The following is a 22,529-nucleotide window of genomic DNA, read 5'->3' as shown; positions in this document are numbered from 1 at the left end:
TTTATTAATGATTATATTATTAACAGATGTTAATGTTTCTGATATTGTTTTCTGTGCGTTTTGAAGGGAATTTATATTGCACATATTCATGTGTGTATCCTGCAGTGTGTTGTGCCTGTCTGCATACAGCAAGTGCCTTATAGGCAGAGCGTACTTATACCTGCATTCAAATGGAAACGTTTCTTGTGATCCACTTGTTCTTGAAAACGTGTGTACATGTATGCAATTTCCATGCAATCCAAGACGCAAATTGTGTTCACATTGTGTTTCTTGATGAATCAGGCCCATCATTTCAGCTGCCAGCTAGCGCCGACTGTAAACAATCCAAAACCCCTTCAATCCAATCTATTATTAGAAGTGTCTGGAACACTCATCACAGTATAAATAAATAATTAAAAATTCACCAAATCCTTAAACAAAGCCTAGGAACTATTGTCGTTATTCTTTAACTGTCACTTGCCATTTGCATAAAAACACAACTCTCCCCATTAGAGCCTGTCCTCCTGGCTTATAACCCCTTCATCCCATCCCTTACCCTCTTGATGGTTTGCTATGCCGTTCTTCTCTTTTCCCCTCCTCCTCCTCTCCCCCTGAAATTGAAAACTGCTCAGCTGAACAAGATGTTTAGGGCCTCTACCCAGGGGTGCACGCAGGGGAAGTTCTGGTTCTCCCCTCCCCTCCGCGAACAAACGGTACTGTACAGCAGCCGCGGCGCTGTCAAAGATGCGTCTGCGGCGGTGCTGTATTGTACTACAATACAGCACTGCCGCGGACGCTTCTTTGACAGCGCCGCGGCTGCTGTCAAATTCAGAATCAACGAAAAGGAGCTGCTGCGCATGCGCAGCTCGCTCTCTTTAATTTTCTTTTGGGGGAAACCCCCCTAAAAATCCTGCTTTTGCCCCTGCTACCAGTTACAATTACTTGTTATATTCTGGATCTGTTTTGAAGTGTTCAATTCCACCTGTTGTTGTGTACTATGTTATGCATTTTTCAAGTGTTAACCTTTTATAAAATTGTTTAAAATAAATAAATACATCAAGGTTTTATTATTTTATTCCATAGTTGCTATACTCAATATAAAATCATCAGCTGTAGTTTTTCCTTTGTTATGGTAATCTTTACACTATAGTACAATATAAAATGTTCATAAAAAGAAATTGAAACTAGTTTTTCTGATACAAAGTATACTGGGATAGAATAATGAATAAGGGGAAGTCAATTTATAACAGATTGTGGCTTTATATAATTACACATATGTTACAAAATCTTTTAAGCAAACACCAGCACTACTCTTCCAGAGAGTCTATACAGCACATATGGCTCTTGGTTGTGGTGTAAAAATTCAGTCCACCCAAAATAATCTAATGAACTGCACATGTTACACTATAGATGGGATATATTAAAAGTGTTTGTTCCATATTTACTGGTTTAGTGACCTGAACCAAACTTCATTGTGGCGGCTAAAAAACGTGAGGGGATCATTGTAGGCTGCTGCTGTACCAATATTCACATCATAACTTAGACCTAAAGCTTGAAGTTCCTCTGAAAGTGCCTTAGATTTTTTCTCATAGTCAGACTTCAACGCGTAGCCGCCAAAAGACCTATAAAACAGCAAACCCATCATTGTCATCATCATTTATTATTAAGGTGCAACAAAACATTGAATATCAACAGAGCAAGTACATACAAGACTGAAGAAGGAGGTGCAGACATTAGATGAGGACCCTGCTTGTGTGAGGTTACAGTCTAGAGGCAGAGGGCAATGGGACAGTAGGAGCTAGTGGGACTAGGAGAATGGAGATTGGGACTGTAGCTGGTACAACACTCAGAGAGAGCAAGTAGCATCAGATGAGGTCAATAGATGATTATTATTATTATTATTATTATTATTATTAATAATAATAATAAAAATAATAATAATATCATAGACTTGTAAGGTGCCACAGTGCTCCGCAGCACCATACAATAGGGAAAATGGTTAGCACTCCTGCCTCACAGCGCTGGGGTCATGAGTTCAATTCCCATCCATGACCTTATCTGTGTGGAGTTTGTATGTTCTCCCTGTGTCTGCGTGGGTTTCTTCCGGGTGCTCCGGTTTCCTCCCACACTCCAAAAACATACTAAGAGGTTAATTGGCTGCTCTCTGTCTGTATGTGTGTGTACATTAGGGAATTTAGACTGTAATCTCCAATGGGGCAGGGACTGATGTGAGTGAGTTCTCTGTACAGCGCTGCGGAATCAGTGGTGCTATATAAATAAATGATGATGATGAAAACTGGACATACATTAAACAAAGACATACAAGACAAAATAAATGCAGACATGAAAACAAAGGGTATGGAGGACCCTGCTCATAAGAGAGCTTACATTCTAAGTGGAAGAGGGCACAGCTGAAAGAGGAGTGACTGATGCTTAGAGTGGAGATTGGGACAGCTGTGAGGATGTATTAGTGTGAATAGTATAATCAGGGATAAGATTATATAGCGAAGGTATATAGGCTATAATGAAGAGATAGGATAGGCTATAGTGAAGAGGTGGATTTGAGAAGAGCTTGAAAGATTGAAGGTTGATGAAGGGTCTGGTCAGGTGGGGTAGGGAGTTCTATAATTGGGGTGCAGCATAGAAGTGTTGGAAGTGGAAGAGGGTGTTAGTAATAAGAGAGTAGGTGAGATGCAGGTCAGAGGCAGGTTTATGATGGTAAGCATCTCATGACGAGTTCAGGGATGCAAGAGGGGTAGATGTTGGTGAGAGTGAGTAGCTTGAATTGGATAATGGGGAGCCATTGCAGGGATTTGTAGGATGGTGCAGTTTATGGAGTGGTGAGAGAGGCGGATCAGTTTTGCCGTGGCATTAAGCATGGATTGTAAATGGATTGCAACAAAAAAAATGGCCTCTGCAATTCTACCTTGGAATAGGAAAGATATTTCTGCTATCACCACACTGTTCCCTAGATGAATAATACATTGATTATTTTCTTTCTTGCTCTGTAGGCAATCCAAATTGATTTAAGTTAGGTGTCTGTAGAAAATGTTACTAGTTTGATTAGGGGTACCATATTTTGAATTTGATCTAGGTAAGAGTCCAGGTCTTTCATACTATGCCCAGCACTTATAGTACTAGAGAGTATTGGGAGTCACAGCTAGTGACTCCCAAAACCCTCACTTGCCTCCGATGAGAGAAGAGTTCTGATATATTCAATTGATTCAGTAAATCATTTCAAATACTTAAAAAATATATGTCACCCTCAATAATTTTCACGCTACACCTCTTATAAGTGAAAAAATATATATATTTCACCAGCCCAAGGTGGTAACTGAGGTTATTCTCTGAGATTATCTAAGATGGGCCTTTATAAAACAATGTAGTTTTATGTAAGAATCACCTCTTTTAAAAATCTAAAATAACTCAGAATAGTGATATTTTATGCACAAAGTCCACATCCCAGTCTAGATTTACGGAACACAGTATGGAGTATACAATAAACCAACATGTCCATAGGATTGCACTTACTTGACATAGTAATGTGTTTCAGGATAGCTTTCCAAAAAGAGAGATGGGTCCTTGGGATTGGGCAGATTTGTTAGTGCCATCGGCAAAAAGAAAGACATTGTGGCATTAGCAGTGGTATCAAGCAATGGTACCGAAACGCGAACAGGGACATTCATTTTCATAGATATACCTTAAAAAGAGAGAGAAATCTTCATCAACAATTGAAGTCATTTACAGAAACATTATACATACATATAGGATTGGGTAAGTATTTTAGAAGCCCTCTTACTATATGGCATTGAAACAGAGCAAGGGCTATTTGCCCCTAGTACTACAAATGCACTGTGATCGCTGAGTGCTAAATGCTGCTGGAGGTAAACTTGCGGCTGAACCTACAATACCCTGGTTGCATAAGTGTGCACACCTCTAAACTATTACTTTTTTAAATCACCTTTTGCTTTTATTATAGCACTGAGTCTTTTGAATAAGTCTGTAGCAACTTCACACAACTGGGCTAGATTTATCAAAACATATAAAATGAAAGATGGAGGCATTTCCCATAGTAATCAGATTTCTGGTATCATTTAACTAGTACATTCTAGAAGATGAAAGTTAGAATATGATTGGTTGCTATGGACAACACCTCCACCTTTGCTTTTTAGAAGTTTGAGTAAATTTACCCCCTGGATTCTGCACCTGTATCTCACCCTTCCCTGCAAAAAAAGTCAATGTCCATCAAATTGTGAAGAGATCTCCTGTGCACATTCCTCTTTAGGTCACCCCACAAGTATTCAATGGGATTAAGGTTTGGCTCTGGATGACCTCAGACTACCTTTTCTGAAGCCTTTCTTTGACTGACTTTTATACGTGCTTTGGATTGCAATCATGTTGGAGGGTGAAATTCCTCTTCATCTTCAGCTTTTTGACGGAGGCAGCAGATTTCATGGCAAAATTTATTGATATTTGGAGTTATTCATTATTCCTTCTATCCTGAGTAGAACCCTTGTCCCAGCTGAAGAGAAGCAGCCCCAAATATGATGCTGCATCCACCATGCTTCACAGTAAGTAAGTACAGTGTTATTTTGGTGATAAGCTGTGTTGTCTTTGGCCTAAACATATATCTTAGAATTAAGGCCAAAATGTTCAACCTTGGTCTCATCAGACCATAAGACTATTTCCCACATGGTTAGGGTAATTGTATGTATTTTGTCTGTAAAATTTAGACTTGGTCTAAATTGAAATTGGTCTTGAGTGTTGTTTTTTGTGAGAAATGGCTTCCATCTTGCCACCCTACTCCATAGCCTAGATATGTGCAGAATACAGGAGCTTGTTAAGACATGCAGGGAGTGACCATTTCGTTCAAACTTGAAAAAGAGATCATTGATCTATTTCTGTTCACAAGGGCCATTCCCTCTGCCACTAAGTACAGTGTAAGGTGAATGCTCAACAGAGCATAGATGGAAAAACTGTCTGCAGCTGTGACTGTTTCTTTTTGCTGTGCAACAAATAAGGCCCTAAAGGGGGAAATTGCCATTCTTTACCCCTTGAAGTCCATAAGAATATCACATTTCAGAAAAAATAGTGTATTGTGAGTTTAAGCAAGCGCATCATTGAGGTAGCTGCATTCTCCAGAGAACACTGCCCAAAAATAGGTGTGTGGTGTCACAAACCAAGACTAATTTGCTTTATGGCTGTTCAGCTGTATTTTTTCTGGTCATACATGACCATGTGTCGGTAATGCATGCTTTAGTTGTGCATATTTCTAAAAAGAAGGCTATAAGTTATCAAAGTGTGAATCACACTTGTCTAAGGAGGACTAATCACTATGCAGTCCGGCTAATGCTAACCGATAGTTTGGCTAGTTGTATGTACGGCTGATTGTTCCTAGACATGTAAAGGGAAGATTGAGTGTACCCATTCAGGGTTTTTGTTTTTTTGTTTATTTATTAACTGCACATATATTATTATTTTTATTATCTGCATGTATGCCTCCTAGTTGGTACACAAACTATCAATATTATTATGGTGAGAAAAATAATCCAAAGATTTGTCACAGTGTACTCAAAGCATATTGGCTTGGCTGATACCTGGATACATTTTTATATTTATGAGTTTTTATAGCCATAAATATAAAAATAAACTATAATAAAAATAATGTTTAGCAGCACTAGACGGTGGACGTAATTGGCAGATATCCAATTACTTTGCAGTCACAGTAAGGCTCATAACAGTATTAAAGTGCTTGTTAAGCCGCATTAGGGGAGATTTGCAAGGCCCATGTCATGTAGCGTTATTAAGTTAATAAGCTGATGTGTGTTTGGCCAAAATGGGCAAGGAAATTACATACTGAGAGTGGAAACTGATTCCCGTATATGGGCCAGTAGCATAAAAATATATACTTTAAATTGTTATATACTTAACAGCGCCCATCAAACAGTTATTATTAGGTCCACCTCTGCTATGGGTTTTTAACCTGCTGGGCTGGTATGTGGTGCCTGAAGTACATTCACAGGTGAAGCACAATTCCCGGGGAAGACCAGGGCTGTGCCATAACCAATCTCCTACACACTTTGAAGTGACATCCAATCTCTAGGTAGTGCCCACTGGTAGTGACATCACCCCCTTCAGGTATTGTGTTCTCGCTGCTACTAACAAGCAGGAGATGGGAGCTGCATCCTCTGGTTCTCAGATTGGGAGTGTGGCATTTGGCTGTGACATCATAGCCAAGTACCACACCTCCAACACTCACATGGAGGAGCAACAGCCGGGGGCTTCATATATAAGAAGCTGCTGACTGCTTCTCCTTCATGCTAGTGGCCAGGCTCCATGTGGCGGCATAACAGGGGCATTAAAAACACTGGCAGAGTGACATTGTTACCAATCCAATGTGTTAGATGCCCCCTGACCATTATTGCCCTATGCAACCGCCTAGGTACGCCTAACAGTAGCTGAACCCTGCACATTCCCTTGTAAGTCCCATCCATATGGTGAATGCTACAGATGACTAGTGTGGCTATTCTCCTCCAGCAATGGAAGCTTTTATTCTCTGCATGGTCACAAAATATCGGAACATGTACTGATAACAATATATTCATAAATAGGGTGGAAGCTACTAAAGAGGGGTTTTGCCAATAAGTGGCACCCTTATCATCATCAGTTATTTATATAGCGCCACTAATTCTACAGCGATGTACTTATTCACATCAGTCCCTCCCCATTGGATCTTACAGTCTAAATTCCCTAACATACATACACACACACACACACAGACTAGGGTCAATTTGTTAGCAGCCAATTAACCTACCAGTATGTTTCTGGAGTGTGGGAGAAACCGGAGCACCCAGAGGAAACCCACGCAAACACAGGGAAAACATACAAACTTCAGAAAGAAAATGCCATGGTCGGGAATCGAACTCATGACCCCAATGCTGTGAGGCAGAAGTGCTAACCACTAGGCCACTGTACCCCCATAAAAAGGTTTGTACACACCCCTAATAATAAATGCTGGTTTTGATAGAGATCAGCTAAGAGAGTTTTGAACATACTGCAGAGGGCAGCAAAGGTCATTCAGGAATTGCAAAAAACGCAGACGCTCAAAGCATTTAGTCTAATTGTCCATTTTGTGCATAAAAGCCGATTCCTACTAACACTTTAGAGCCATCTCCTGCATTAATTTAAACTTTTCTAGTTTCTCCTAAAATACTACAAGGTTTCTCTTATGTACTAAATTAATCATGAAAGTGACAGGACATTGGGACTTTACTTATTACATGTGTCACTATCATACATTTTAAAGGTTTTTTTGCACAAATTACAGGACTGAGGGGGGCAGTGGAAAAAACGTAACTAGTCATATAACTACAGCATGACTTATATCATTTCTGTCACACACCAGAGCTCTACTCAAAGCAGGGGCGGACTGGCCATCTGGAAGTTCTGGCAAATGCCATAAGGACCGATGGCTAGATGGGCCAGTGCAGGGACCAGACAAAGCATGGGCAGATTGGCTATTTCTTTCTTTCTGGGTCCCAACATTGCAGTTCCTAGTAGTCCCAAGCTAATGGGGCCGGACCTAGCCTACCAGTGGCTTCCTGGTGGATGGCTCCTCTACAGCCACCTTAGTAAATATACCACGTGGGTCTGCCCAGCTCTGCTCCCCCATCCTGATCCTCATCTCTTCTGTTCCTTGCTCTGTCCCCTGTCCCCTGCTCCTGGCGGGTGGGCACATCTAGCATCAGACCGCCTATCTAAGCTGACAGCTACAACTTCCTCCTCGCCCAGTGTCAAGTAGCAGGGCAGAACAAGCAATAAGCAGATATGTTAAAGTATTTTCTCGTGCTGTAATGTATTTTTTTTAACCACCCTTTCTTGAACTTGGGGCATTATTCTGTGGTATAATGTGATGGAGCACTACTCTGTGGTATAATGTGATGGGGGCACTACTCTGTGGCATAATGTAATTTTGGGACATTACTCTGTGGCATAATATGATTTGGGGGTACTACTTTGTGGCATAATATGATTTGGGGACAAAATTGTATCATAATATGATATGGCGGTATTATTGTGTGACATAATTTGATTTGGGGGCACATTTTGCGGCATAATATGAACTGGGACACTACAGTATAGCATAATTTGATTTGGGGGCTCTATAGTGGTTTAATATCAATTGGAGGCATGCACTCAGGTATGAGGGATGTGTGGTCGTCCCCTCTTCGGCACCGCCAATGCACGGAGGCACACTGTTTGTTTCCTACTCATCTATGGAGGGGGGGCTTCAAAAATTCACTGTACCCGGACCCCAAATATCTCTTTGCGGTCCTCTACATACCATTGCCTGATACTGGTGCACTCTATGCTGCAAATAAAGAGTCAAACTACGCGTAATACATTTGTATCTCACGGGACACCATATAACAATGAGCTTTGCAAAAAATACTGTTATTATTATTATTACTAATATTATTATTATTATTATTATTATTATTATTATCTGGAACAGAGGTGGGCCAGTGTGCTTTAAATGCCAAGGCTAAATTTTAGTCCCAGTCCGGCCCTGACTCAAGGAGAAGTGGCCTCCTTATTGATGGAACACTAACAACGCTCAGACAATACATTTCAGGCTTTCTTATATATATATATATATATATATACACTATACCTTGGTCATTCTGCCCATTAATATAATTTAACAGCCGCTTGAAGCTTTTCATTATTCCAAAGCCGAACATGTCTGTTTCTAGTTGTGTTGTCACCCAGCGACTCATGTAATATCTTCTAAGCTCAAAAGTCTAAAAAGAAAATTATATATACATTACATATTGGTATGAAAACAGTTTTCTATTGTTTCACTTCTACAACCATGATGTACAGTAGCAGTATCAATTTTAAGTATGTTAGATGTTACTGTGACATGTGAAAAGCACTCTGCAATACTACAAACATAAACGATCTTGGTGCCTACACACATATGCTGGTCTCAAATGTAGCAACCATGAGTCCAGTTTTAGCTCTTTTGTTCACAGATTGCACAGCTTAATAGGATAACTCTTTATTATTACTAAGTCTACCCAAGTTCATTTTCTTAGTGTTAACTTATAACAAATAAATCTTTCTTTTGGTAGCATGTGAAATAAATATTTAAATGGTAGTTGGTTCTCGTGGGAAAAAATACATAGAGTGAAAATTATGCATTTCTTTCTAGTGCTAGCTTGAAAACACACGCTAAACATAAAGTCTACAGTGTCGGACTGGGGCATGAAGGGCCCAGCAGGGGGGACTGCAACGCTAGGGGCCCACCAGAGGGGGTGTGGCCAGCAATCATAGAGGCTAGACCAGAAACTAGAGGGGGAGTGGTTAGGCCTCGAAGGACAGCTAGCACCATTGTGTAGTATATAAAGAATAAAGTGTGTATATAAAGAGTACACAGTCTTGACCTGCCCCTTAGATTGGGCAGAACAGTCACCAAAAATTGGGATTGTCCCACTAGAATCAGAACATTTGACAGACTGTCCTACCTGTTCTTGTCACTTTTACCACCTGTGGCTGCTGGTTTCTTTAGTTGCGGCTTGTCTGGATCCTAGAATGTTGGGGGCCCTATTTGGGAAAAAAAATTGGTTACATTTAGAAAATTTCAACCAGCCTCGGCGTTAAATCAAAAGGACCCACGATTAATACTTAGGCCTTCCTCCAGCACCAACATTAAAGTAATAGTATTCCCGTTTAATAAATAAACCTATTTCCCTCCCTCAAAACAGTCCCAGCAATAGATTAATAGCATTTACGTAAAATAAATATACCTATTTCCCGCAACCGTCACTGTCATTAAATAATTAATATTCACATTTAATAATTAGACCTCATGCTCTTCAAACTCAACCCCACATTCAATTAATAGCCCCCAAACCACTCTATCTTAAATTAATAGTCCCCACTATAAAATTAAATTGCCCCACCATCACCCCAGAAACAAAATAGCACCTATTAGTTAGCCATCACCTACCAAACACACACATTACATTGCCACAAGCCCGCTGTGCCATCACACACACATTACTGTTCCCCTTCATCACCATGCTGTGCCTCTTTATGATCACACTGCGCCCTCCTTGTTGTTTTTGACCCCGCTTCTTTTGGACCCCCTTTATCACACTGTGTCATGCTGCTTTTGCTCCCCCCCTTCTCCTGGCCCCCCTTCATCACCCTGTGCCATGCTGCTTTGGCCCCTCTTCACATTCTGCCAGCTGCTTTGGCCCCCCTTCATCACCATGTGCCATGCTGCTATGGCCCCCCTTCACACTCTGCCATGCTGCCTTTGTCCCCCTTCACACTCTACCATGCTGCTTTTGCTCTCCCTTCACACTCTACCATGCTGCTTTTGCTCTCCCTTCACTCTCTGCCATGCTGCTTTTGCTCTCCCTTCACTCGCTGCCATGCTGCCTTTTCTCCCCCTTCACTCTCTGCCATGCTGTCTTTGCTCCCCCTTCACTCGCTGCCATGCTGTCTTTGCTCTCCCCTTGCTTCCGTTCCTTCACTTACCATTTCTATCGGATTATTTCTTCTCTTTTCTTCTGCTGTCTCTCTTCTTCTTGCGACTACTCTCTGCGCCGCTCTTCACTGAATGTCGGGCTTGATGACGTCACATCCGACATTCAGTGCGGACGGAGCAGAGAGGAGGGAGCAGGGCACTGGCGTCGCGATCACGTGAGTGTGGTTTTTTTTTGTTGTTGTTTAAAGTGTCCGCTCCCCCTCCACCAACGAAGAGCAGAGCGATCAGGGTCGGGGCTTACCGGAGGATAGCCCGGCTCTCTGACACTTAAAAGATGCGGAATGTAAGTATGTTTCCTATGCATTAACTGCCTACCCTCCTCTGTTTAAGCAAATACTGTGCAGCATCGCAATCCCCATAGATTACTATGGGGACTGCAATGTTCTGCAATGCATCAAGCTTTGCATTGCACAGACAGGTAACACCATCTCAGGATGGCATTACCTGTCATTTTCTATATGATTCTACTGAAGCCTCTCTGATTTTACAGAATCCGATACAAAGTTAGAGCTGTGCGCAACTTCCTCCTAGGAAAATTGGTTCGCAGTAGAGCTGTCACTTCATCGGGGCACTCAGAGTAGAGCCGGCATGATGCATTCAAGCGGTGCATAAATATTAGAGATGGGCGGGCTCGGTTCCCCGAGATGCGAACCCACCCGAACTTCGTCTATACGAGTACCAAGCCTGCTCGGCTCGGTACTCTCCCGCCCATTCGGAATCGAAATCGAGGCAAAACATCATTGTGACGTATTCGTATTTCAGAGCTCGGTTCTCGCGAGATTTGAAAAGTATAAATACCAGCCTACACAGCAATCCATCGCCATTTGACATGGGGAGAGAGCAGGGTTAGGTCACAGGCTGTATTAGAGCAGGGACAGAGCAATAATTGTACACCTTATTCTTTGTATTATTATTTCAATTCTAATCTATTCAATTCTGCTGTCAAAAGTGATATTTATCAGCAGTATCAATACAATTTTTTTGCACTACAAGTGCTTTGGGGTGTCCCATATTCCCCAGTGTGAAACACTAATTTTTCTGGCTGTCAAAAGTGATATTTATCAGCAGTATCTATACAATTTTTTAAACTTCAAGTGCTTTGGGGTGTCCCATATGCCCCAGTGTGAAACACTAATTTTTCTGGCTGTCAAAAGTGATATTTATCAGCAGTATCTATACAATATTTTGAACTACAAGTGGTTTGGGCTCATTAAAATGGATTCAAAGCAGTCCACATATGAGCAGAATCAGCAAGCAGGTGTTGGCACCAGTCCTGATGGTAGTGTTCCCAGTATGTCATCTGATAAAGCCTATGTAAAAGTACATAGTCTTTATAAATCAGGGAAAAAAACACACACCCCAAAAAATTTACAGTGTTGAAGCGAAAAAGAAGTGTAACTGAGGAAAAGTTAACTGCCGATAAAAAAAAAATTGCCAACATGCCATTCTACACACGCAGTGGCAAAGAAAGAATGAGGTCTTCGCCTTTTTCTATTAGTGGCAGATCAAAAAATGTTACTAAACATTCTTCTTGTACGGTCACTCGTGACCAAGCAAGACCAAGTAATTTGGAGTCTAAAAGTGGTGCACAACTACTGTTACGCGTCAAAGCCGAACTGCAAGAAAACAGTAAGGCATTAGAGGATAATGTATGCTCTGAATCAGAAATGACACCAATCCCTGTGGAGAGTCCATCCACCAGTGGTATGTCTAATTGTGAGCATTCTGTTTGTGTACCCATAAAGGAAGGCCCTTTCAGCAGTTCTGATGTGTACCTGAACGGCCCGAGTGTAGCCGGTGATACACAAATTGAGGATGCCACTTTGGAATTAGAAGAGGATGAGGGGGAGATTTGTGTAGACGATGAGGGCGCTATTGAGGATGTTGATGAGGATGAGGTTGTTTGTGTAAGTCCTGCACCAGTGGCAGCAGTTCTGGCACGTGGCAAGAAAAAGGCCATTGTCATGCCTGGGCATAAAACAAAAAAATCCACTTCTTATGTGTGGAATTATTTCTACCCCAATCCAGACAACAACTGTATAGCCATTTGTAGTGTATGTCAAGCCACAGTCAGTCGAGGGAGGGACCTTAACCATCTTGGAACCTCGTCTATGTTACGCCATTTGACGAGAGTTTATGGCAAAGTGTTGGGAAAAGCTGAAAGTTCTTCTAAAAAAATTACAAGCACTCCATCATCAGCTAGGACCCTTTGGTCACCTACATCCCGACGGCTGCAAAATACACCCACAACACCATCCTCATCAATATCCTCAGTAGCGCTCGGAGTTAGCCCTGCATCCCACTTAGTAAGGCTGGATGACTCCTGCACTATAATTGATTCCTCTGAAGAAAGCGTTAGTCCCACTGCTGCTGCTGTTGCTGGGGGTGAATCGTCAGCCCAGAGGAAGGCCAAGAAAAAGAGCAGTCCTACATTTCAACAGTTAACTGCTAGGGGAAGCAAATATGACAGCAGTCATCCAGTCGCCAAGCGAATCACAGACGCCATGGCTAACATGTTAGTGTTAGATCTGCGTCCAATATCCACAATAAACGCAGCTGGTTTTTCAGTTACATGAGGTTTTGTGTCCTCGTTACAGAATTCCATCGCGACACCACTTTTCCCGTAAAGCTATTCCACAACTATACCAAAAAGTGTGTACAAATGTAGAGATTGCGCTGAAAAATGCCATTGTGCCCACTGTCCACTTAACCACAAATATGTGGACAAGTGGAAGTGGGCAAACCAAAGACTATATGACTGTGACAGCCCACTGGGTTGGTTATTCACTTTCACCAGCAGAAACAGCAGCAGCATGTACACCACTACGTAATATTTGTTACAGGCAGGCCACTCTTTGTATCACCGGCTTCACTAACAGGCATACAGCTGATAATTTGTTACGAAAACTAAGAAATGTGATTGATACATGGCTTATACCACTTGGACTCTCCCCAGGATATGTAATTTCTGATAAAGCCAACAATATAGTGCGAGCATTACAGCTGGGTGAATTCCATCACATTCCCTGTTTTGCTCACACCATCAACTTGGTGATGCAGAGCTTCCTAAGAAATAACCGTGAGGTGCAGGAGATGCTTTCTTTGGCCCGTAAAATTTCAGGCCATTTCAGGCATTCTGCCACAGCATGTAGGAGATTGCAGCAGCTCCAAGAACAGTTTAAACTTGCCCTGCCACGAACTTAAGCAAGAGGTGGTAACTAGGTGGAATTCCACCCTGTACATGCTTCAGAGGATGGAGGAACAGCGCAAAGCCATCCAAGCGTATTGCACAAGCCATGGCATTGGGAAAGGAGGGGCATGTATTTCAGTCTTGCACAGTGGGGAATCCTTTCAGTGTTGTGCAAGGTGCTGAAACCATTTGAAGTTGTGACATGTGAGGTCAGTGCAGACTCTGCTAGTTTGAGCCAAGTCATTCCTTTAATTAGACTATTGGAAAAGCAGCTTGAGAAACTGAAGGAGGAGATGAAAGCAAGCAATTCCGCAAAGTATGTTGCCCTTGTAGATCAAATACTTAATTCGCTTCACAATGATCCTCGACTTATTAAAATCTTGAACTCGGATCACTACGTTTTGGCCACTGTGCTTGATCCAAGATTTAAGACCTACATTGAGTCTCTGCTTCAAAATGAGCAAGATGTGAACTTTTGCAAGGAGCTATTGCTCAGCAAGTTGTCCGCTAAACTGGGCCTTGGCTTGACGACGTGTCCTTCTTCAGTTTCTCAAGCAGCTGCTGCTCGTAAAAAATAAAATTTTAAAAAAAGAAGCAGGGAAGACGCAGGGGGCAGACTAGAATAGTTTAACATCTGGGCTGGTTTGAAGGATTTTCAAAAAAATGTGTGACCTTGCCCATAACTACATCCAATACGAGTATTAACATGCAAAGGATGGTGGAGGATTATTTTCAAGAGGTAATTGATATGGAAATGTCAGACAGTCCCTTTCCTTACTGGGAAGAAAAGCAGGCCATTTGGAAACCCATGTATAAACTTGCTTTGCAATACCTAAGCTGCCCACCCTCCAGTGTGTACTCAGAACAAGTATTCAGCACAGCCGGGAACCTAGTCAGTGATCGCCGTAGAAGGTTACTTCCAAAAAATGTGGAGAAAATGATGTTTATAAAAATGAACTACATCTTCCACGAGGAAGGCCTTCACCATCAAAGACATCCAAGCACTGACAGTTCTCTAATGGCGGATTCAAGCGGCGATGAATTGATAGTCTGTGATGATGACGTACACACTGATGAGGGTGAGGATGAAGCTGAAGATGATGACGATAACATGTTTTTAAAACTTTCTATTTAAGTGTAGGGTGCAATCTACCCCCAAATAGGAAAGGGACTTGGGGCATTTTATATCACGTACTGTCTTGAAAGACTGCTGTTTGGGCAATTTATCCTTAAGGGTAGGGTGTCATAGACAGAGTGACCCCAAACTGGCTTTGTCCATTTCTCTTAATATTGTACAGTCTATAACGGCTGAATTTTTTAGTATTTTCTACAAGTGGAGGGGGGCCTATAGAGACAGAAACCAAACTGGCTTTGTCCATTTCAATTAATATTGTACAGTCTATAACGGCTGAATTTTTTACTATTTTCTACAAGTGGAGGGGACCTACAGAGACAGAAACCAAACTGCCTTTGTCCATTTCAATTTATATTATACAGTCTATAACAGCTGAATTTTTTAGTATTTTCTACAAGTGGAGGGGGGCCTAGAGAGACAGAAACTAAACTGCCTTTGTCCATTTCTTTAGATATTTAACTATAAGTGTAGGGTGTAATATACACCCAAAGACAATGGCTGCATTGCCAATATGCATAGATGGAGAGGAAGACAATCTGGTTTGTGTGTAGAATTAATGACAGCCTACCAGGAATTAAACAGTTTCTTTTCATAATTATATAGCTTTACAATTACATTACTTATCCAAGAAACAGGTGGAGCACTAAATTTGGTTATTTTATGCCCAAAAACATTGATTTTTAAACAAAATTGCAAAACAAAACCAAACAAAACCAAAACACGCAAGGGCGGTTTGGCAAAACCAAAACACAACGGTAATCCAGATCCAAAACCAAAACACGGGGGTCAGTGAGCATCTCTAATAAATATGCATCACAAAGGAAAATACAGAGAAAGAATTGTTAACAGGCTGTTAGGCTGGGTACACACTACGGGCCTGAGTCATTAAGGAGAGCAAAGCATAAAAAAGGAGTGACCTGCACCTGGGCAAAACCTTGTTGGAAGGGGGGGTAAATTTAAAATGTGGGAACATATTTATAGTTGGGTTAAGGCATGTCCTAGATCAATTTAAAATTTCAGTGTAAAAATGAAGCTATCATGTATTTGTGTGCTAGATGAAAAACAGCCAGTATTTAATCTGTGTGCAAAATAATAAATAATAATAAACTAATTTGCACTCCTTGCATTGTAACGTGGTTTGTCCCGGAGAACATTTGCTTCTTTTTTTTTGCCTTACTTTACTTAATTACTCAGGCCCAACATGTTTCCACCATTTATCGCGCAAACACACACGATAAACGACCATTTGACCCGATATCGCATTAGTGTGTATACTTGCATGATGAACGACAGTCGTTCCAAAGTACTGATCGTCGTTTCATTTGATTGTTCAGCAGAACTTAAAATCTCATTCCGCTATGGAACAACGTCCTTCCAATCCTGCAGTGTGTATGCACTCACAATCAGGACCTCCATAGAGTTTACAGTCATGATATTTTCAGCCGATAGTTATGACAGTTGAAGAGCACAGATCTGAGGGTAAATCTTTTAAAACATGTATAGTGTGTACACATAAAATGGCTGCTGTCCATGACTTTTGGTTTTTTTTCGGTCGTTAGTACACTCGTTGCAGATAACACATAGGTCGAAAATTTCTGCAGTGTGTACCCAGCCTTAGACTGGAGATCCCATAAAACTAACCCCAAGATAGGTAGGTATGAGTTCTGTTACCCAGAAACCCATTATACAAAGTGTTCCAAACAACAGAAAGAAAAAAAAAGTTAATAGTTGTTGTTGCTGCTTTGTAATTAAGTCATTCAAGCTGATATGATTACCAAGTGCCTCTTCTGATCACTGTGAGGAGCTCTGCTAAACAGTTTATTGAAAACGGGAATGCTAGGAGTAGTGTAGGGAAAGGCAGTATGTGTGTGGGGGGGGGGGCTATGTAATTTAGTATATTTTATTCATTGTGTTCCAAATTAAAGAGATTTCCCTATCTGGAAATGCCCAATTCCCAGGCATCAGGGGAGGGCTGGCAAATTGAGGCCCAGGTGGCAAGATTCGATTCAGCTGTCTATATTAAAGGGAAAAAAATGCAGGTGGGCCAGTGACCCAGCCCAAGGTAGCCCACTATGGGACCGACCGGGGGGCAGAATGCCCCCATGTCCCTGCCAGGCATTATGGATAATAGATCCCCAATCTGTATATAATCATCTGCAGGCTGGGAGTGGGTTCATTTTTTTACCAGAATAATTTGAAACAATAGCACCACTTTCTGCATATGCTAATACATCTTATGCCTCCAAAAATAACATTCTTACTTGGATAAAGCTTCCAAAGCCATGCCTGCACGCCAGAAGTGTCAGTGAGCAGGATTAACATTCCAGTCATTTAATCACGCAAATATAGCTTTTTAAATACAACTAATACAAAAATGTATTTAAGAATATTTTAAGAATAGCATACTGTCTGGATCTTTTTTTATTAAATCTAAGGGTGAACTAGTGTTCAAGCAATAATTTGTTTTAAAACTACTGCTTGGCAAAATCATATAGGCATTTTACCGTGTAATCATTATAATTTAGCTACATAGGGACTTTGTTCCCAGGGCCGTCTTTCCCATTGGGCATAATGGGCAGGTGCCCGGGGGCCCTGCAGCCCAGGGGGGCCCGTCGGAGGCAGCAAAAAAAAACAAAACCTGAAAAAAAAGAAGAAAATACTTACCTTGCTGTCAGCTGGTGATCCGGCTCCCTCCATGGTCTCCTCCTCCGTCACGCTCGCAGTGCATGTCGGGCGTGATGTCATTGCGGAGCGCGACGGAGGAGGAGACCATGGAGGGAGCCGGATCGCTAGCTGACCGCAAGGTAAGTATTTTCTTCTTTTTTTTCAGGTTTTGGTTTTTTTTGCTGCCTCCGACGGGCCCCCCTGGGCTGCAGGGCCCATATATATATAATAATATATATTTTTTATATATATATATATATACGTATATATAGGGGCCCCGGTGCACTGCTGTGCCCGGGGGCCCAAAATGTTGATAAGAGGGCCCTGTTTGCTTCCATGGAAGTCTACAGATAATATTTCACTTATATGAAATATAGCAATGAAGACTCAGCAGGTGGCGATGTAGAGTCTTCACATTTTTTTTGCTCTTTTTATTGGCCACTGTGGCCAGGGTTTCCCAAACCCAGTCCTCAGGGCTCCCCAACAGTGCAGGTTTTCCGGATCACATGTGACATAATTAGGACCACCTGTGGATCTGTTACAATGTGTCAGTCAGTAATGAATACACCTGTGCTCCAGCAAGGAGATATGGAAAACCTGCACTGTTGGGGAGCCCTGGGGACTGGGTTTGGGAAACCCTGGATTAGACTATTGGATGGTGGGATGTCTATATAATGTACAGTTGCTGTGCGTACTTAGTATTTACACATTTGTGCTACTATTACATGCAAATTTTATTTGATTAAGAGCACATTTGAGTTCATGGCATGACAATTCTGTCATCTTTCCTGTAGTGTATTACAGTATACAAATGAGTTTCTGCCTGTCTGCTGCTTGCTAAACTGAATCATGGGAGCACCATTCACATGTAAATATAATAAAATATGTAGTGGAAATGTAAAAAAACTATGACTTTTGCAGATGACACAACAGTGAGCGATGGGGTAGATTTGGAGCACATACAGGGTCTGATTCATCAAGGCATGTATTCTGAGCGCAACCCACATTCAGTATTATATGCACGTATTTAGGCTTTGCGTACACCCAAATTCATCAAGGCACTGATCTCAAGATACGTGGACTGTTGAATTCAGGTGTATGTCTGCGGTGCCTTACTACACAACATGCTGCAGTACCTATGTGGATTATAAATTCGCAAAAAAGAACACACAGGAAAATATATATTTTTTTAATTAATGTCACCTGTTAATAATAAAGGCATTGATGAAGAAAAAAAAAACGATTAAAAAGGTGTTTTTTTATTGCATGAAATACATTTATTAGAAAGTTGTTAATGTCTGCTGATCATAAAATACATATTTTGCAGTTGCTTGTGATTGCAAACACATGTTATAGCATACATATGAGGCTATCATCACTACTGATCAGGACTTAGACTAGCCCCTTAGCTGGAGCAAGAGATACGGCAGAAAAGCAAGTAACTTTGAGATGCTCAGAGCTGGATTCAGACGTGGCTGCATGTGCTAGAGTTTGGCTCGCCCCTATTGTACATTGACTACGGCAAAACGCCCCTTTCCCGAAATCGTAGGCTGTAGTAAGTGTCCTTTGTGCTCCCAAATACACAGAACAGGACTGTGTTCACTGATGTTTCTGCTGATTCTGGGCATACGCAGAGTGATTTTGCGTACGATATGCACAAATTCGGCAGATACATGCATTGATGAATCAGGCCCACAATGTATTAACACAACAGAAATGCAGGTAAGCATTAGGTACATTTTACTAGCTAGTCGGCCTCATTTAGAGTTAGGAGCAAACAAAAAATAAAAAGAAACAAATTTGCTCTTGGACAATATGATTTTCCCAGGTGCAAATTTTCTCCCTTTTTTGGCTTTGCTCGTAACCCAATAGGGCCCAGTATAACTGAAGCCGCTAGGCAGGACTGTATTAAGAAAAATTACCATTTGGTTCTACTTACTATAAAATATAGCTCACAATGTGCTGTAAAAAAATGCATACTTGCCAACTCTACCGGAATGTCCGGGAGACTCCCACATTTAGCGTGAGTCTCACGGACTCCCGGGAGAGTGTGGAAATCTGCCCACTTCCTAGTGAAGTGCGCAGATTTAGGTCCAAAACGCTGCGATTCACCGGGAATGACATGCTTTCCGGAGCCCTGCCCCCTACACGCCCACCTTCCAAGGCAGGCTCCCGGACCATACTTGCCATAAGTTGGCAAGTATGAAATAATGAAGGACATTTCATAAAACCATACTTGCCAACTTATGGCAGTCGGCGTCCTGGACCTGCCGGGGGGAGGTGGGCATGTGGGGGTGGCGCTCAGAAAATTGTGTCATTTTGGCCCCGCCCCTGTGATGTAATGCCGCAATTCTCAGGGAATCGCAGCATTTTGGATTTAATTCTGCCCACTTGGCAGATGCGGGAGGCTGCCATACTCTCCCGGGAGTCTGGGAGACCCACCCAAAATCCGGGAGGGAGTCTCCCAGACATTCCGGCAGAATTGACAAGTATGCATAAAACATGTGCCAAAAATGTGTGCAACAATAACACAGGGCAGCTTTAACAATATATAGAAATATTTAGATGTGTTTCTACTTTGCAATGCTTGTGTCAGATTTTATTTTGTGATGTCAATAGTTAATTTATAACACAAAAGTATTGTTTGCAAGTGCCAATGTGGGGAGCTGGTAGTGGACACTAGGGACACTAATGCGCGGAGGTTTGTGGAGCACTGCAAAAACAAGATTTCATTTTGAGAATCGAGATTATGGAAAGGAAATTAAAAGATGGAGAGGTGCCTTTTTTCTTGCTATAGAAAGGAACACAGGGCCATTTCCACTCTCCAAAAGGACTTGAATTTTGCACCAGGACTGAGCTACTAAAGATCAGGGGGTAAATGTATCAAGGTGAGAGTTTTCCAGCGGGTTTGAAAAGCCAATCAGATTCTAGTTATCATTTATTTAGTACATTCTACAAAATGATAGCTAAAATCTGATTGGTTGCTATAGGCAACATCTCCACTTTTCAAACCCGTCGGAAAACTCAGCTTAATACATTTACCCCCAGGATTCATCCTATACCTTTAATGATCTGGATATTGTGACTTCTAGCTGCACATTGGAAGAGAAGTGCATTTGTAGGTGCACTCTGCCCAACATAATAAAAATATTCTGGTACACAAAAGTGTGACATGTAATAAAGACAGCCCCGTCACTCTCATAAATAATTGAAGCCATAAATAAGGCATAAACTTAATAATATTTTATGAGAAAAACAGAGCATTATTTCAGATTTTTCATCTCTCATTTAACCAAGATGCGCTTGTAGTTTGGGAAGGCTTGTCCCAAGAGCAGAGATTAGTTGTTGACATTGATGTGCACTGAGCAAGGGGATTTACCCTGCTGAATATCCAGAGTGTTTTGTAAACTAGCTCCTCTGCTTTTTGGGACAGGTAGAATATTTTACTTTAAGACAATTTAGACATACATAGAAAGGCACTCATCCAATCAAAGTAGTAGAAGAAAGAAAGCTACATTAAATAATACATCATGATTACATAAAGTGTCAAATATTTTCTGTACTAAAAAGTTCTAGCAAAACAAGTTTCATATGAATATTAATCTGTCCAGATAAGTATGAATGGGACAATTAAGTTCATTAACAATTTTACCCCTGAATAATCTGTACACACGGAACAACTGTATATATAGATATAGAACTGTAGATATATATATATATATATATATATATATATATATATATATATATATATATATATATATATATATATATATATATCAGTAAAACAATTTGTTAATATGGATGAACACTTGAGTGATTGCATTGCAAGTGAAAATCATTATTTCCGTGGACGGGTTGATAACATGTTCATCTACTTTAACGTTTCTGGCAAACAATACAGTCCAGGCTCTGTATAACAGTCCCATGTAATTCTGTAACAGCAGAACAAAGGAAAAACACTCACATTGTATTTTTTCAGCACGTCATACTTGGGACACTCGTAGTTGCCACAGAATGGAGGATATCCATCGGCGCTATTTCCTTCAGCTAGTGCCGCAGCCCCATACAGAGAGAGCAAGCTCAGAAGTAACAGACCCCCAGAAGCCATGGCCAGTCTCAGGATGTGCAGGGAGAAGTGAAGGAGAATGTGATCAGCTTTGCTGTTATATTCTGTGCATTGGGGATGGGCTTGGGTTTAACCTCTTCAGTACTGCATACAGCAAAGGAATAGGTAATCTGCAAATCCTTACTGTAATCTCGATGTGTAATTTCTCAGCAAACGTTTTGCTGACGTTGACAAAAAGCTGCTTCTGGGTGCGATAGCTGTATATGGCAGAGTTATACTGTAGAATTACAGATTACAGTTTAACTGTATACAGTATACAGAGTCCTATGTTTGGGAACAAAACTAGTGGTTAGGTGTTAACCATTTAGTATAGATTTCTTTTCAGCACCTAAAAGGGAAGAATGATCAGGTGTTTTATAAATAATGAAAGTGCAAAAATCACATATTAATCACACAAATCTTTATAGATAACCAGGGCAAAGTTCTAGAGGGTTACATTTCTATTGGCTATGTCAACAAAAATATGCACTGCCAGTTTACACAACAGCCCAAGATGATATCATCTATGCTATGGGGGAGGGGGAAAGGTCTTGTGATATCCAGTGAAAATCACTAGTTTGCAGGAATCTATGACCTGCAACCTGGATTTTGCTAGGGAAAAGGATTGCCACCTAGCAACAGCAAGTGGCTTAGGCAGCAAGCCTCCCAAATACACTGAGGCAGAAGGAAGTGGAAGAATGTTCACTTCCCCTGCCAAAAAATGGAGCAGTGGACGCGCATATTCCAGGAAATCGTGTGCATGTTAGGCATACTTGCCAACTCTCCCGGAATGTCCGGGAGACTCCCGCATTTTGCGAGAGTCTCACGGACTCCCAGGAGAGTGTGGCAATCTCCCGGATCTGCCCACTTCACTAGGAAGTGCCCACTTCCT

General features: G+C 41.4%; 1 protein-coding gene across 1 annotated transcript; it reads right to left on the bottom strand.

Annotated features, from left to right (window-relative positions):
* Positions 1 to 1,037: 1,037 nt before the first annotated feature.
* Positions 1,038 to 21,938, bottom strand: LOC142144692 (heme-binding protein 2-like). Its single transcript, XM_075203819.1, has 4 exons — positions 21,497 to 21,938; positions 8,654 to 8,783; positions 3,511 to 3,679; positions 1,038 to 1,601 (listed from the first exon to the last, which is right to left on the bottom strand). The coding sequence occupies exons 1-4, from the start codon at positions 21,638 to 21,640 to the stop codon at positions 1,421 to 1,423; spliced, it is 624 nt and encodes a 207-aa protein (XP_075059920.1). The 5' UTR covers positions 21,641 to 21,938; the 3' UTR covers positions 1,038 to 1,420.
* Between the last annotated feature and the right edge of the window lie 591 nt (positions 21,939 to 22,529).

The sequence above is a fragment of the Mixophyes fleayi genome, chromosome 3, assembly GCF_038048845.1.
Source record: "Mixophyes fleayi isolate aMixFle1 chromosome 3, aMixFle1.hap1, whole genome shotgun sequence".
NCBI lineage: Eukaryota > Metazoa > Chordata > Amphibia > Anura > Limnodynastidae > Mixophyes > Mixophyes fleayi.
This window is presented reverse-complemented; position numbering and strand designations above follow the sequence as displayed.

Excerpts from the sequence above, each read along its gene's own strand:
- LOC142144692 (XM_075203819.1), bottom strand. The coding sequence starts at position 21,640 with ATGGCTTCTGGGGGTCTGTTACTTCTGAGCTTGCTCTCTCTGTATGGG. Across the intron at positions 8,784-21,496 it reads ACGTGCTGAAAAAATACAAT|ACTTTTGAGCTTAGAAGATA; the intron begins GTGAGTGTTTTT and ends TTTTCTTTTTAG. Across the intron at positions 3,680-8,653 it reads TAATGGGCAGAATGACCAAG|GTATATCTATGAAAATGAAT; the intron begins GTATAGTGTATA and ends TCTCTTTTTAAG.